Source organism: Centropristis striata, chromosome 16, assembly GCF_030273125.1.
Source record: "Centropristis striata isolate RG_2023a ecotype Rhode Island chromosome 16, C.striata_1.0, whole genome shotgun sequence".
NCBI lineage: Eukaryota > Metazoa > Chordata > Actinopteri > Perciformes > Serranidae > Centropristis > Centropristis striata.
The window spans coordinates 36117326-36134610 of NC_081532.1; the positions used below are offsets into that span (position 1 = coordinate 36117326).

Consider the following 17285-nt stretch of genomic DNA (forward strand, 5'->3'; position numbering starts at 1 on the left):
TTACTGACTGTTTTAATAATTTCATAGCTGGCTGCAATAACTTGTTTTTTAACTTAGTTTTTAACTAGTTGCTGCCTGTTTTACAGGTTTAATGGCTGTTCATTCTTTTTACTGATTCAAACTGTGATGAGTTTATTGTTTACTGACTAGTTAAATAATAATTGTTTTACTAACTGGTTTACATATTACAAGTTTACTGACTGACTTTATTTGTCTGTTAACTGTTTACTGACTGTTTACTGACTGGTGTTGATGCGTGCCTGTATTAACTTTTCGACTGATCTTTTTAACCAGTTTCTGCCTGCTAGTTTACTGACTGGCTGCTGGCTCATATTGTGATTTGTTAATTATTTTTTTACTGACTTAAAAACTGTCTGATTAATTAATGAGGTGCTAAAATAATAAATAATAAATAACGTTCTTCTGTTCTTGTGTGTTTAACTGCTGTGGCTGTGTTGGATTTCAGCCTTTGGTCGAATTTGTGGAGCAAAGTGTGAAACAATTTCATAATTAAAACATTATTATGGATGTATTTGAAATCCAGTCCCATTCTGTATGATGTCTTATAAGTTGTTGCAGCAATTTCTGGGTTAAACTGTTTGTTGCACTGATTTGGTGCTTAATTTGATTAATTTTATTAATTTGATATTTTCTTAGCACTAGAGAATTAATAAAAACTGTGTCTGAATGTGGGATTCTGGAGAGATTTTTACCTTTAGAACAGCAGAGAGAAATCCATGCTGTGATCTGGTTTCAGAAACTTTTGACATTTAGTAGATTTGTGTATTTTGTGCGATTGTTTGTCAGCACTTGTGTTGTGTTGCTGCTTATAGTGAATCTAGTGTGTCAGCCCTCCATCCTCTGAATGCTCCAGGTCTCTAGTTGGTGGTTGTAAAGTTTCATGAGGCTGTGATTATCCTAGAGGTCACAGCAGCTCATTTTATACACTGAGCTCAAGTTTCACTCACTAACATCATCAACATGAAGAACATTGAATCACTGAGTCCACAAGAGTCTCAGCTTTACACTCAGACCTGATTTATGCAGCTCACAGACTGTTTAGGGACCCCAGGATGCACAAAGATTCACACACAAGAGGACACAATAACACATTTACTGCATTTCTCCTGGAACATTATTGTGGATGGTACCAATAAATTAGAGGACCCAGAATAGAGCCCTGTGGAACCCCACATGTCATTTTTGCTTCCTATCGTCTTGGGAAAATCTGGTTTCAACCCCAAACTACATTTGATTTGCATAAAGTGGGCATGTCTTTAAAGAGGAGACTTGTGGGTACAAATAGAACCATTTTTATTCAGATATCTTGAGGTCAGAGGTCAAGAGTAACCTAGAGTAACCTTCCAAGCCAGATCTGATTTATGCAGCTCACAGATTGTTTAGGACCCCAGGATGCACAAAGATTCACACACCAGAGGACACAATAACACGTTTGTTAAGGAGACTGGTGGGTTTTTCAGTAACATGTCTGGTAGCAATGGACGCTAGTCAGATGTTTGTGTTGTTGCAGATAATAAAGTGTCCCTCTCCAGTCTGTGGTGTGTTGATATATGATGAGTGATCTGAGCTCAGTGTGTGTTTCAGGTGCAGACATGTCCGTCCTGCTGCCTCTCACAGGTACGCGGCTCTCGTCTTCTTTCATTTATTTTATTTTATTTTATTTGTCTGTGTTGAACTTTCTCTCTCGTGTATATTTACTGACACATTTCTCTGTTTCTCTGCAGGACTTCTCATCCTGATCTCATCGACGTTCGGATCAGAATCCAGCGGTTAGTCCTGAACCTGTCTGTCTGTCTGTCTGTCTGTCTGTCTGTCTGACTGTCTGTCTGTCTGTCTGTCTGTCTGTATTTAATTTGAGTCTGAATCATAAAAATATATGAAATTTAAACTGATAGATGAAACAGATTCAGAAAAACTTTGTGAATGAGTCACTGACGATATGTTTCCTTTGTTTTGTTTTCTTTAGCTTTTAACTTTATAAGTATTATTATGTTATCATTATTTCAATAATAATTATTCATATTTAAGTAAATATTCATTATTATTATTATTATTTTAAAAGGACTTACAGTACCAGTCAAATGTTTTGTATTTATTTTTTATCATATTAAATAATAAATAAAGAAACAAACCCAGGACTTTCACCCAGGAGACGTAAAAAAAAAAAAAATTTAAGCACAAAATGACAAAAAAAAAGATGTAAAATGGAATTATTTTTTGCCTTTCTGGTTTGTCTGACCCGTCTTCCTCTCGTCCCTTCCGTAACTTCATTTTGTGCTTTATACTGCAAATCACTGTGGCCACTAGAGGGCGCCACTAACTCCAGACGGAGACATGAATCACATGCATGCAGAAATTACATTTTCCGTAATCTGAAGGTGTGAAGTCTGTTTGCCATCTGTAAAGTTATTTGGGGGAACAACCAGCAGCTGATTCTCTGTTTCCCTGCATGATGATTGGTTGATCAGTGCCGACCCCGGTGAGCTGCGTGACCCGCGGAGCAGACCTGGTCCAGGACCGCCTGGTGGTCCTGTGTCCTCCAGACTGCTCACAGTGGAGGATGTCGGTGTTCGGGACGGGGGTCTACGCCTCCGTGTCCTCGGTGTGCGGAGCGGCGGTCCACAGGTGAGTCGAGGCTCAGACTCCAGATGTGACATAATCCGGAGCAGCGTGAGTCCTGCTGCCCGCTGAACCTCGCCGAACACCAACAGCAGCAGGAATGTGCAGCGCCGGAGGATTAAAGCTGTCAACCCTGAACGACCCGCTGCAGGCAGCGCTCCTTCCTCCTCCTTCCTCCTCCTTCCTCCTCCTTCCTCCTCGCTGTTTTCTTTCCTCTGAAGTCTCAGTGAACAAAGCTTCCTGTTCTCAGTGAGAGCTGCTGGGAATAGAGTGGCTCTTCTTCAGACATTTAACATCATGTTATTAATACGCTGCACTTTGGGTTTATTTTTATAATATTTGCTAACTAATGCTCAAAATTAAGATTAATTTACACGTTGAGACCCTCATGGAGCCATTTCTGTCTTTTTTCAACTCTTTTGTCAACAAATATACCTAAAATAAAAAGACACAAAATGAACAAAAAAGACGTAAAATGACCGAAAAAGGCACAAAATAACAACAAAGATGCAAAAATGGCCAAAAAAGACATAAAATTACAAAAAAGAGACAAGATAATATTTGCTAACTTTTACTTTTTTTGTCATGTGTTATGAAACAAGACAATTTAGAGACTGAATAGAGAGAGTCAATGGTGGAGCCATTTCTGTCTTTTTTAGGCCAAATCTCTCATAAATGACCAAAAAAAAACAAAAATAAAAAAAAGTAAAATGACCACAAAAAGACACAAAAATACTAAATACAAAAATACAAAAAAGAGACAAGATAATATCTGCTAATTTTTATGCTTTTCCACACGTTATAAATTAACATTACTTTACCATTCGAGACCCTCATTGAGTCATTTCTGTGTTTTTAAGCCAAAACTCTCGTCAGTGATTTAAATAAATTTGACCAGCTTTAAACACTCAAAACTGATAAAATTGGTAAAAATAAATAAAATCGTCTTTGCAGTTTTCATTAAAACACGTCATTAAGCAAATTATCATATTCTGTATTATATTCTGTATATTACATGATCAGTTTAAAGTGATTATTAGGGCCACGGGGCAATCTCCCCAGCACTGGTCCCATACAGCAATATCTGTAGGGACCAGTGCTGCACTACTGTTATACTGTGGATTTCTTCTTCTTCCTCTTCCGGACGCAATTTCGTCCCGCCGGACAAATTATATATCAAAACGTGTGGTTTGATCGGGATCGTGTGCTATTACTTTTCTCTACAGAATACGCATTTTTCGCGACGTAAGTAACTCCATTTAAACTTTAAGCAGTAGACACAAGTCTTGTGTATCGGTGTATTAATCCACGTTTCGATAGGTCATATAGTTTTTTATCAATCCCTGTTCAATGACCATGATCATTTTTGGAGAAATTCTGAGATTATAATGGGTGTGTATTGCACGGAATGTTCGTGTCACAGTGTGTGACGTCATCGCCAGAGTGTAGAGGGAGAGAAAAAACTGTCAAAAAATAAATTTAAAACTGCGCTCCAGGCCGCAAATTCCACTCAGAAATAATTTATACATAGAAACGTAGGAAAATTAGTCTTCTCCCTCACAATCCTCTGGTAAAGCTGTCAGAGTTATAGTTTGGGCGTAGGACGCACAGATGATCCACCAACACCACCAACAGCCTCATTGGCTCCCATATTAAAAACGCAGGAAGATTTCTGAAAAAGGGAGATGGAACAGTTTTTTTAGATCGCTCTAACAAAGCTATTTTTTCATTTTTCTTAAAATAAAAACATATGTAGACGTCCAGGAAGAACTCAGGACGCTCAAAGTGAAGTCGGATCAATGATAGGTATTATGGTTTTGCCAAAAATGCTTTCTGTTCAAGGCCAGAAATTCCAGTCTGTCCACCTCTGGCTGCTGTCACTCTTTCGGAACATTAACAGGTGTCAGTTAATTCTGTTGATTGCTTTGATCTTTGATGTGATTACAGACACACACACACACACACGCACACACACACTTTGAGGTTAAAGGGCATAGTTATAAATCTCTGAAGAATCTCATCATAGTGTACACACACCGGCAGTAGCCCCCGTGGCCCTTTTAGAATTTCCCCAGAGGAAATTTTCTAGTTATATATTAAAGAACATTAACAGTAAACAGGCTGTAAACAAACTGTAAACAGGCAGTTATCAGACAGTAAACAGACAGTAAACAGGCTGTAAACAGGCTGTGAACAGATAGTAAACTGACTGTAAAAAGGCTGTAAACAGACTGTAAACAGACAGTAAACAGGCAGTAAACAGACTGTAAATGGGCTGTAAACAGACAATAAACAGGCAGTAAACATGCTGTAAGTAAACAGGCAGTAAACAGACAGTAAACAGACAGTAAACAGGCTGTAAACAGACTGTAAGCAGGCAGTAAACAGGCTGTAAACAGGCTGTAAGTAAACAGGCAGTAAACAGACTGTAAACAGGCTGTTAACAGGCTGTAAACAGACAGTAAACAGGCAGTTAAAAGAAAATGAAAAGGCTGTAAACAGGCAGTAAGTAAAAAGGCTGTAAACAGACAGAAAACAGGCAGTGAAGCGGAAGTAAACAGGCTTTAACGTGTGTGTGTGTGTGTGTGTGTGTGTGTGTGTGTGTGTGTGTGTGTGTGTGCAGGGGCCTGCTGGGTCCGGCTGGCGGTCCCGTCAGAGTCCACAAGTTGCAGGGACGACACAACTACCTGAGCTCGTACTCTCACGGGGTCCAGTCCCAGGCGCTGCCCCGCTGGACCGCCTCCTTCAGCCTCACCAGTAGGTGGCGCCACTCACCACTCTAAGCTTATTGATCGGCTGATTGATTGTGCTATGCAGGTCAATCAGTCAGCAGTAACAGAAGTAAATATCTGGAGACGTCACATTATTTATATTAGCTGGTGTTTTATTGTGTGTGTGTGTGTGTGTGTGTGTGTGTGTCAGAGCCTGTTCATGTCCCATTGGAGCTGACCAGTGAGACCAGCACCACCGCTCTGCCTGCAGCGCCTCCAGCAGGTAAACCAACCATAGACTGTTTATGAGAAAAGGACGTCGTCATGGTGACGGAGTTCTTCTGTGAGTTGGTTTGACACAGCAGCAGAAACCAGACGGACATCAGAGTTCCTTTAGAGAACATTCAGCTCCCTCAGGCTCTGCTGTTATTTGATTACCAGCTTTATTTTGAAAATCCACAGTAATGTCACAGAGGTAAAGAAAGAGATCTCCTGTTGCTGTCAGGACACTTTGTCTTCTTCTCCTGAAGCGTCCAGACACAACAGGAGTGTGATGTTTCCACCAGACACACCGAGCTACCCCAGCTGACCTGTGTGTGTGTGTGTGTGTGTGTGTGTGTGTGTGTGTGTGTGTGTTGCAGCAAAGAAGCCACTGAAGAAGTCATCAGTGAAGAAAGTTCTGACTGGTGGAAATAAAGGTACACTGTGTGATTGGTGTTTTTGTTGTTGTGTTGAAATGAAACCAGGACTTCCAAAGAAAACTGTTCAATAAAAACAAGCACAGTCTGCTTTCAGAATCACCTTTATTGTGATTGAATAGAGTAACAAGTACTAGGACAACAAAACAATGTGTGCGTGTGTGTGTGTGTGTGTGTGTGTGTGTGTGCAGACTGTCAGATGGACATCGCCATGGTGATTGACAGCAGTAAGAACATCGGCCAGCGGAGGTTCAACCTGCAGAAGAACTTTGTGGCCAAACTGGCCGCCATGCTGAGAGTCGGATCCACAGGACCTCATGTAGGCCTGATCCAGTCCAGGTAACACACACACACACACACACACACACACACATAAAGACAATGGTGTAAATAATAACAATAAAATAATACTAAAATAATACAAGATGTGCAATAATTAAAATATTCTTGGGGTGGTCCGTAGCGTAGTGGGTTACTCAGGCGCCCCATGTATAGAGGCTACAGTCCTCGCTGCGGTGGAGCCGGGTTCGAATCCGGCCTGAGCTCCCTTTACCGCATGTCCTCCCCTTTGTCACCCCCTTTCTATCTGTCTCTCGCTTTCAATAAAGCATGTAAAATGCCAAAAAAATAATCTTAAGAAGAAAATATTCTTGAAAAATGCTTCAATAAGTAAATTGATTGGGGGGGCTCTGGATCCCCTGCTGAAGAAGAGGTGTTGCTGCTCTGGGGAGCGGTGGAGGAAGAGAGAGGAGGGGGGAGGACTGGCTCCTTATAGCAGACCAGTGGACCTCCTGTAGTGCCAAAGGCGCCTTGACCAATGAGGTGACCTGGAAGGTGTCGTAAATGCGGAGCATTCTGCGAGGGAAATTCTTGGGGGGACACAAAATGGTGCTGACCTGCCATTTTGTGAGTTGACTCAGAAAGTTGTTTCATTTAGTCCACAAATGTTAAAGTCCAAATGAAACCAAGATTCACCTGTAGGTCACAGCTATTCCACAAGTTTCATTTGGATTTATGGACTGAATGCATTGAGGATTATTTCAACAATTTCTTGAATTCATGCTTCCAAGATGGAGGTCTCTCTTTGTTCCCCTCCAAACAAAGACAAACGACCCCCACCCCCACAGGTATCTGCATCTATACCTCATTGGCTAATTCTAACAGGAAGTATAACTCCCAGGTAGAGACAAAAGTCTCCTGCAGCCATCTCCTCTCTCTCTTCTTCTCCACTCCCTCGGAGGGTCAGCACGCCTGCTGTCCTGGTCTGATCTCCCAGGAGGTAGACCAGACCATCTCCCTCTCTCTCCAGCTCTAAGGGAGGCCTGCTAGGCCCCAAACCAAGCTTGGGCCCACCACCACGCTCTAAGTCCTGCCTGTCTATATTGGATATAATCACAGAGACCTTCACCGAGCTTTTGGAGCCAACAGCAAATTACTCTGGAAACACCAAACCCAAAAGGGACCGGATTCTTCTTCAAAAAGATTTCTGCTTCCCCCTTTCAAATCTGGACTCTGTGGTATAGTACTGGGCAGTTAGTAAGCAAGAACAAGTTTGTTAATCTTAATCAATGGTGTTGATCTGTTGTGTGTTTAAGTATGTTTGTGATATTTTGTGTAGCCAGATCATTTGAAGTTGTATGATTAATCTTACTCTACAGACTTTAAGTTGTACATGTAAATTAACGATAACTAACCTTTGACCTGCTCACACACTAATCCGCATAAAATATACTTTAATTTGGCTTCCTACAACACGTAGACTTTCAAGGCGGCATGGTCTATTGTTCTTCAAGAACAAAAGACCATTTTGATTTATTAAATGACCGCCCTTCGTCAGCCATTTTGTTACATGTAATCTTTCACCCACATTTCCACTGTCAATAGTCTTTTAGATTAGTTATTGTGTGTTTTGCTTTATTTACTTTGTTTTAGAATAGATATATTTTTGGATCAATGTGCTTCTCCTTTAATGTTGCACATGAATGAGTGATTTGCTAAACCTCTGCTATGAAAAGAACTCCAAAATTCCTTCAACCGTAATTTGATTATAATTATATTCATAATTAATAATCAATGTTCCAAATTGATAATTTGTTAACTTTATGAGACTGATTTACTATGATTTGCTATCTTTCCTCTTTCTTAGTAAAGAGGTGGTGCCCCGAAAACAACTTTAATTCATTTAAAGTGTTAAATATTAATTTAGTCAATTTCTGATAGCAAAAATTACATAAATTAGCTTTTACCTCTAAATATTTTGGTGCCCCTGCTGGAGGCAATTTGTGCAACCAGATACTCCTACACACCTGAGGTACGATCCCAACATTAGTTAAAGATTCTTTAGATCATTAAACAGCCGTTTAGAGAACAAGCTTCTCACAGGACAGTAAACACACAAAGATCTGATAGATTATAGTAGATATCATATCATATCATATCATATCATATCATATCATATATTATATTATATTATATTATATTATATTATATTATATTATATTACATTATATTATATTATATTATATTATATTATATTATATTATATATTCTGTGTGCAGCGATTCTCCTAGAACTGAGTTCTTACTGAACAACTTCACTCAGCCCAAAGAGCTGCTGTTCGCCATCAAGGAGCTCAACTACATGGGAGGAGACACCAACACAGGTAACACACACACACACACACACACACACACACACACACATAAAAAGACAATGGCGTAAATTATAAAAATAAAATCGTATAAAATAACTCATCAAAATAATGCAATAATGGAAATATTCTTAAAAAATGCTGAAATAATTAAATTAACTTTCACATGACAGAGAATGTATTAATATATGTATATTTTTTTATAGTAAAACAATTATTATTATTATACATATTATTATTATTTTTTATTTTGGGCGGGCGTCTAATTTATTTATTTACTTTGTGTATATATATCTTAATATACATGAAATCTATATGAATATTATTATTATATTATTGTATAATATATATGCAGTTTTATTCTTGAGGAACTGTTTATTGTTAGTTGTTTCTGTCTTCGTCCTGTTTTGTCCTTTTTGTCTTATAATATAATAATGACAGTGTGACCTCTGACCCCGTGTTCCTGCTGCAGGTAAGGCCATCCTGCACACAGCAGAGACCTTCTTCAGCCAGGAGCGCGGCGGGAGGCGGGGCCACCCGCGGGTCATGGTGGTGCTGGTGGACGGCTGGCCGTCTGACGACCTGGAGCAGGCCGCCACCTTCGCCAGAGAGTCCGGCATCAACGTGTTCCTGGTGTCCGTGGCCAAGCCGGCGCCCGAGGAGCTCGCCATGGTGCAGGACAATGACTTCATGAAGAAGGTGATTTATTGATTACATGGATAATATATTGTTATACACTACCGGTCAAAAGTTTTAGAACACCACAATTTTTCTTTTTTTTTAATTGAAATTCAAGCAGTTCAAGTCAAATGAACAGCTTGAAAGGGTCCAAAGGTAAGTGGTGAACTGCCAAAGGTAAATAAAAAAAGGTAAGCTTAACCAAAACTGACAAATAATGTACATTTCATAATTATAGAAAAAGGCCTTTTTCAGGGAACAAGAAATGGATTAAAAACTTAAAGCAGTTCTGCAGCAACGGAGGTTGATCAAGCCTTGAAAGTTACTAAGTTGCTACCAATTCCTACAGGTGTCCCAACTTTTCTTGATCACTTACAACTTACAAGTTGGGAAGAACTTTCTGAAGAATATTTGATTTCCATTGAGTGTGTTGAGCTGTTAAGGTGCTACTTCAATGAGTCAACAGTTTAGAACACATTTTCCTTTCTAAATTGATTCTACAATTTATTTTTTTAACTTCAGTTGTTTATTTGTTATATGCATTAATTTCAGAGTACACTGAGACATTAAACTGCATCATTTTCAATAAAATTCTGGAAAAGTTGGAGTGTTCTAAAACTTTTGACCAGGAGTGTATATTAACTGTTTATTCTATCTTCTGAGAGGCACATAGAGACATTTAGGGGGAGACAGCAGGTCAGCAGTAGATGTCTCATAGAAGTGATGAAGATGAATCTAATGCACAGCAACAAGGCAACAAGTTCTGTTATAAATCTGTAATAAACACTGAGTTAGGGTTCAGCTAGGGGTGTAAATATTTAGAACATTATGATCTGAGTATATGACGTCTATTCTCAGGCTCAGTTGTGTCTCATAAGTTGTTGCCACAATTTCTCGGTTGATAGTGTTTGTTGGTGCTGAATTTGAGCATTTCTGAGCCCTCAGGGTTTAAAAAAAATGTTCAGGAACTCCCTCCAGAGTCCCTCATTCAGACTCCAAGACCTTTAGAGCACCAGAGAAAAATCCATCCCATTCACGTTTGACATTTAGTAGATTTTTTGCATTTTTTGCGATTGTTTGTCAGCACTTGTGTTGTGTTGCTGCTTATAGTGAATCTAGTGTGTCAGCCCTCCGTCCTCTGAATGCTCCAGGTCTCTAGTTGGTGGTTGTAAAGTTTCATGAGGCTGTGATTATCCTAGAGGTCACAGCAGCTCATTTTATACACTGAGCTCAAGTTTCACTCACTAACATCATCAACATGAAGAACATTGGGCTCATTGAATCCACAAGAGTCTCAGCTTTACACTCAGACCTGATTTATGCAGCTCACAGACTGTTTAGGACCCCAGGATGCACAAAGATTCACACACAAGAGGACACAATAACACATTTATTGCATTTCTCCTGGAACGTTACTGTGGTTAGTACCAATGGGTTAGAGGCCCCAGAATGGAGCCTTGTAGAACACCGTATGTCATTTTTGCTCGCTATCGTCTTGAGAAAACCTGCATGGTTTCTACCCAAACTACATTAGATTTGCATAAAGGGGGTATGTATGAAAACAGGAGACTTTTGGATATAAATAGAACCCATTTTATTGAGATATCTTGAGGTCAGAGGCCAAGAGTCTCAGCTTCCCAGTCAGACCTGATTTATGCAGCTCACGGACTGTTTAGGGACCCCAGGATGCACAAAGACTCACACACAAGAGGACACAACAATGCATTTGAGAGGAGACTTATGGGGACACATATATCATGACATGTTTGGTACCAGTGGTCTCCTCAGCTGCTGCTGCTGCAAAAAAAAAGTTGTCTAGGCTCGTGGAGCATTATTAATTCATCCTTCCTGATTCATCATAGTTGGTACGAATGGATTCTAGTTTCATACTATAGCAGAACCTTCACAGACCAAAGCTGGAGGGATCCGTTTTTGTTCTCAGTGTACAAAACTAAATAGCTTCATAAAGAGGACTTTCTTCAACCTGAAAGCATCAAAGATCATTGCACCAAGGACTCCTGGCTGCAGACTGTTGCCATGTGAACAGCAGTTTATATCTAAAACATGTTTCCCTGTGTCTTATTTCCTGCAGGCTGTGTGCAAAGATAACGGTTTCTTCAGTTACATGATCCCCAGCTGGTTTAGCACCACCAAACATGTGAAGCCTCTTACTCAGAAGCTCTGCTCGCTGGACAACCTGCTCTGCAGTAAGACTCTCACATCTCTCTCAGCACACAACTCACACAAATAAAGGGATAGTTGAACATTTGTTTTTAGATGACCTCAGTGCCATAAAGCTTCAGACATTTGTCTCAGCTCAGCATTAAGATTGAAAACTAAATGAAGGTGTCTTGCAGGTAAAACGTGCTACAACTCTGTGAACATCGGGTTCCTCATTGACGGCTCTTCCAGCGTCGGGGAGGCGAACTTCCAGCTGGTCCTGGACTTCTTGGCAGGAATCGCCAGAAGCTTTGACATCTCAGACGTGGGCGCTCACATCGGTCAGCTTCACAGGATGAAAATGATTTGATTCCCAGATTACTTGATTCGTTGATGGTCTGATGATCAGGGGCCTCATGTATCAAAGAGTGCGTAGCTTTCATACTAAAGATGGCGTACTCCCAAAACTAGAAAGAGCATAAAAGACAGTAGTATCTGCCAGACAAAAGTTTGCGGTGTCACTGCACATTTTCACGGCAGGTGGCATGTGGCGTTTGCAGGAAAAACATCGTACACAGCGCTGATACATGAGGCCGCTGATGATTTGATGATCTCATGATCTCATGATCCGATGGGCTGGTGATCCGATGGGCTGGTGATCTGGTGGGCTGGTGATCTGGTGGGCTGGTGATCTGGTGGGCTGATGATCTGATGGGCTGGTGATCTGGTGGGCTGATGATCTGGTGGGCTGGTGATCTGGTGGGCTGGTGATCTGGTGGGCTGGTGATCTGGTGGGCTGGTGATCTGGTGGGCTGATGATCTGGTGGGCTGGTGATCTGGTGGGCTGATGGCTGTGTGTTTGGCGTCCAGGTGCGGTGCAGTTCACCTATGACCAGCGGATGGAGTTCGGCCTGTTCGACTTCTCCAGCAAGGAGGAGTCCATCAACGCCGTGAAGCGGATCCCCTACATGAGCGGAGGAACGGCCACCGGAGCCGCCATCAACTACGCCACCGAGAACCTGTTCAGGTAACAACAACACGGCTTCAGCAAATAATCTCTCTCCACTGACTTCGTATTGAAAGAAGGAGCCTCCTTCACAATTTCATCTGCCAGCAAAAAAACTGAAAAATGGTCAAAAGCTGCTGTGTGGTCCCATGTTCTACCAGCAAGTTAAAGAACCAGAATAAAGTTTTTATAAACTGCAGAATAAAAAAAAAACCTTTTATGAGGACAAAAGTGTTTACAGACAATTTTACCTCTCACATACACAAAAAATACCCATTATTTGTGTATGTGAGAGGGAAGAATAAATGATGGCCTATAAGTCTCTTATGAAAAGACGTATGAAAGATGTGAGAATGTTTGTGAAAATGTGAAGTTTAAAAAACAACAACTTTGGCTGCTGGGAAATATGAGCCAATCATAAAGTGTGAATGTTTGGATTCCTGAGGCTTCCCTCATTGTGAAGGAAAACACCAAAATTAGAAGTCTAGCTAACTTTGTTGTTGTCGTCCACCAGGCGGACCGGACCGGGCCGCAACTTCCTCATCGTGGTGACGGACGGCCAGTCGTACGACGACATCACGCACCCGGCCATGGCTGCTCAGAAGCTCGGTGTGTTAGAATAAAGAGAACGTAACAGCAGCTTGTGTTCTTGTGTTCTCGGTTCTTACTGACATCTGGCTGTTTCTCCCGTCCACCAATCAGACATCACCATGTTCTCTGTGGGCGTGGCCTGGGCGCCCATGGAGGACCTCAAAGCGATGGCATCAGAGCCGAAGGACAGCCACACCTTCTTCAGCAGAGAGTTCACCGGCCTCGCCGAGTTCGTCCCGCCGCTGGTCCGAGGCATCTGCCGAGACTTCACAGAGAAAAACTAGGAACACACACACACACACACACACACACACACACGTTTGTACTTTTATCCTTGTGATGATCATTAACCCTTAAACCTAAACTAAACCCAACAGCACCAGTGTTGATGTAGAGTACTAAATGTTATAAATGTAAGCTACGGATAGTAAAATCACTAAAAAAGGACAAGTATAACGCCTGGATTCCACTGGATGTGTAACGGCTGCAGATCCGTCGTCGGAGCCGTTACGCATCCATTATAATCACTGTGTGAGATTCCACCGACTGCAGATCCGCTGCGTAGTGAGTCCGACAACGCACGGCCATCCGACAGCCCTCGCAACACTGGAGCAGAGCTTCTATTTTTGTCGGACGACGGAGCACTACGCATAAATTCAGCACAGAGCAGATCGTTCGGGACAGGAAGTCTTGCACAGACACAAAATAAAACACCGGTATATTTTCAAAATAAAATACCTCGGGTTCGCTAACGAGGTCGGCCGGCTCGTTAACAAGCCGGCCGACCTCGTTAGCGCTCGTTAAGACGGAGTCGCAGGATTTGTCTCCAGTCATTAACGAGGAGATGTTGATTATCTTCCAGTCATATCAATTGATTAGGCCTGAATTCGCGAGATCTCGTGCGTCCTCGGGACTCTGCTGTCCGCAACAGCTCCGACACAGACGGATCCGGTGTGTTGACGGACTGCGTAGATACGCAGCCGTTGCGGACAGACCCCTGTCGGAGTCGTTACGCATCCAGTGGAATCCAGGCGTAACACTTGTGTTTCGTGTCGCGTTCAGGTTCCGCACACAATGTTCCTGAGAGCCAACATGCCTTAAAGGAATACTCCCCCAAAGAAATGACCTGTTGTCTATCAATTACTCACCTGTACGCAGCACCAGCACGTCTCAATTTATTCTTTGGTGTACTGGGACTTTTTCTGTACCAGCCCAAAGGGAGATAGATATCTCTCTGTCCAGATTATACCTCCTTTTTTTCATAAATAAGGTAACTCAGGGGAGGATTAGTAATAGATCAAATACAATCACAAATTTAGAAATGGTCAGGAAATAGCCAGATTGGACCTTTACTTAACAAAAGGAAGAAAAATAATAGAATTGTTACAGACTTCAGAAAAGCAAATTTCATAGGTTGAAGAGCTCGGCTAAGGAACGAGGTGGACTCAGGTCCAGGTCCAGAGATCCTTCACAGCCCAGAGTTCAGTCCGTTTCAGTCCAACTCTGCTAGTTTAATCCTTGTTCTGGTTCCTTTGGTGTCTTGTAAACGCTCCAGTCGGACTCTGGTCCGGTCCCAGACCTCCTGTGGGAGGGTCTCTGGTCCGGTCCCAGACCTCCTGTGGGAGGGTCTCTGGTCCGGTCCCAGACCTGCTGTGGGAGGGTCTCTGGTCCGGTCCCAGACCTGCTGTTAGAGGGTCTCTGGTCTGGTCCTAGACCTCCTGTGGGAGGGTCTCTGGTCCGGTCCCAGACCTGCTGTTAGAGGGTCTCTGGTCTGGTCCCAGACCTCCTGTTAGAGGGTCTCTGGTCCGGTCCCAGACCTCCTGTTAGAGGGTCTCTGGTCCGGTCCCAGACCTCCTGTGGGAGGGTCTCTGGTCCGGTCCCAGACCTCTTGCGAGAGGGTCTCTGGTCCGGTTCCATTCACTGTGAACGTAATCCGACCAGAATCCAACCAGATTAAAGGAAATCTGAAAAACCAAAATGCTAATTGGTCATTGCAGAATAATCAACATGTTGCTCAGAATAACTGAATATTTCCTGGTGGTGGCAGCAGATGGTGGCAGGAGCCAGTTTAGATGATGATGAAGGCTTCAAGGGTCTGGAGATGTGATGTTTATCTGCCTGGAAATGCTCCAAAAGTGCTGAAATGTTCCTCTTAAGAAGCTGTACGACCCCTGACCCCTGTGAGGTCGCTCATACATGACATGATATCAACAGTTTTAATATACATTTTCTCTTTTTAGGCAGTGTTGTGTGCAGACCTTCTTTGTGCCCCTCATCCTAAAACTAAATCTGACTCCTTCAAACAGACAAGTTAAAACAGATGATCAGGTCCCCACAAAGATAGAAGTACAACACTTTCCACACACATACTGTACATATACTGTACACATATACTTATTGTACTGTTACATACACATGTATATGGGTGATTATTCAATTAAGGGAGTTTTTCTGTCCCCAAATTTTGAAAAAATAATGTTTTTTAATCTCTGTTTTTTCTATTTCAAAAAGTTTATCAATTGGTCTGGAACAAAGACCTTAGCATAGCTTTGATTGTATTTCATGATGATTTTGATATTTTTATAATTTTTTCAAAGTTGTCAGAGCAAAATGTCATTACCATCACGAAAACAAAACACTGATTTTAATACAAAATGATTTGAAAAGCAAAGTTTTCATAATCATTCCAGTAAGTACAAAACATGCTCTTTAAGAATCATATTCTAAATATTTGTAAATACAATTGGTCACTGTTCAATTATGTATCATAGTAAAGTAGTAAATAGTAAATTAAGCTAATATATTCTAGTTATAAGGTAATAAACAGATAAATTGTCATTACCATCACTGATTGTCATTACCATCACAGTCACTTGTGTGATGGTAATGACACGTGATGGTAATGACAATTTTCACTTGCCGCACAAAATGTTGGCTAGGTTTTCGCTAAGCTAAGCTGACTGGTTAGCTAGCATACAATTTACACTAAATATACGTAAATAAAGTGAAATTTCCTATTAATTAATTAAAATACTCAAATAGTAACTTGTTTGGTAATGACGCCTAATAAACATACGCTCAGATCAGGATGTATAAAACATCAAATTACTTACATATGTGGGCATCAAAAAATCAGGCTACTGCCTCATGTCTGGGATTGGTCCTCTGGAGCATCTAATTTGCATGCAACAATGTAAGTAACTTTTTGTAAAAACTTTATTGCTCTCTAAAATGTTGAGTGTGATGGTAATGACAGATGTATGAGGGACAGTGATATTTATATAATTAATATTAATAATAAATTGTAAATTGAATAAATATATATTATATGAATTTAAAAAATGTCTTTTTAAGTTGTTATGAGGAAATGCCAAGTAAAGTTTTAATGAATTTAGCACTTTTTATTGCTTTATTGAGGAGCGGATGTCAAAAAGTCTGGGTTGGGGACAAGCCCAAAACAGTGAAATTCTTGCCCATTTCAATTTTCAAACACTGAAAAAGTATTAAAATGTCATCATTGAGACACAGTTATTTTTTTCATAGCTACTACAACCTAACCTTAACAAATACAATAATTGTTTTTCCTAAAAAACATTTTTTTCTTGAAAATCTACCCTGGGGACAGAAAAACTCCCTTAATTGAAGAATCACCCATATACAAGACACACAGCTTACAAAATGACACATTTATACCAAAACAATGTCTATTTAATTAGGATGTCACCAAACAATCATCATTCACCTTCCACTGAACAGTTGAATGTGTTTGATTCTGTGACCAACACGAAAAACAGTCAAAATATCAAGTTTCAAACAACGAGTTAATCAGCTAAATTGGGGTTTTCTTTAGCTATAAAGGAAACATTATCCCTGTAAACTGACTTTCATGTTCATTTAAAGCTACAGAAAGTAAATAATATAAAATATATGGCAACCATAAAAACTCACTGAGAGGAAAGAGCAGATGCTGGATCTTGTAATTATTCGATGACTTTGTTTCTCATAATCAAAAAAAAAGGATAGTTTACAAAATATATGTAGAAATTACAAGAAAAACTCAAATCTTTTCATTATTTTGTGTAATAAAACAATAAAGATGATGTGATTCTGAAATAGTTTTCTCGTTATGAGATTTGTATTTTATAAACATT

The 17285-nt window shown here is 40.7% G+C and overlaps 1 protein-coding gene across 1 annotated transcript; it reads left to right on the plus strand.

The window, feature by feature from the left end:
* Nucleotides 1–1613: 1613 nt before the first annotated feature.
* On the plus strand, nucleotides 1614–13418 carry coch (coagulation factor C homolog, cochlin (Limulus polyphemus)). Its single transcript, XM_059352642.1, has 14 exons — nucleotides 1614–1638; nucleotides 1746–1790; nucleotides 2490–2646; nucleotides 5264–5397; nucleotides 5563–5634; nucleotides 5993–6049; nucleotides 6241–6388; nucleotides 8608–8711; nucleotides 9172–9398; nucleotides 11470–11584; nucleotides 11735–11878; nucleotides 12408–12564; nucleotides 13058–13152; nucleotides 13246–13418. Exons 1-14 carry the CDS (start codon nucleotides 1614–1616, stop codon nucleotides 13416–13418), a joined length of 1653 nt encoding a protein of 550 aa, XP_059208625.1.
* Nucleotides 13419–17285: the final 3867 nt, after the last annotated feature.

Bases quoted from the DNA above. Each gene is read 5' to 3' on its own strand.
- coch (XM_059352642.1), top strand. From the start codon at position 1,614: ATGTCCGTCCTGCTGCCTCTCACAG. The intron at 2,647-5,263 runs GTGAGTCGAGGC...GTGTGTGTGCAG, and splicing joins TGCGGAGCGGCGGTCCACAG to GGGCCTGCTGGGTCCGGCTG. The intron at 12,565-13,057 runs GTAACAACAACA...GTCGTCCACCAG, and splicing joins GCCACCGAGAACCTGTTCAG to GCGGACCGGACCGGGCCGCA.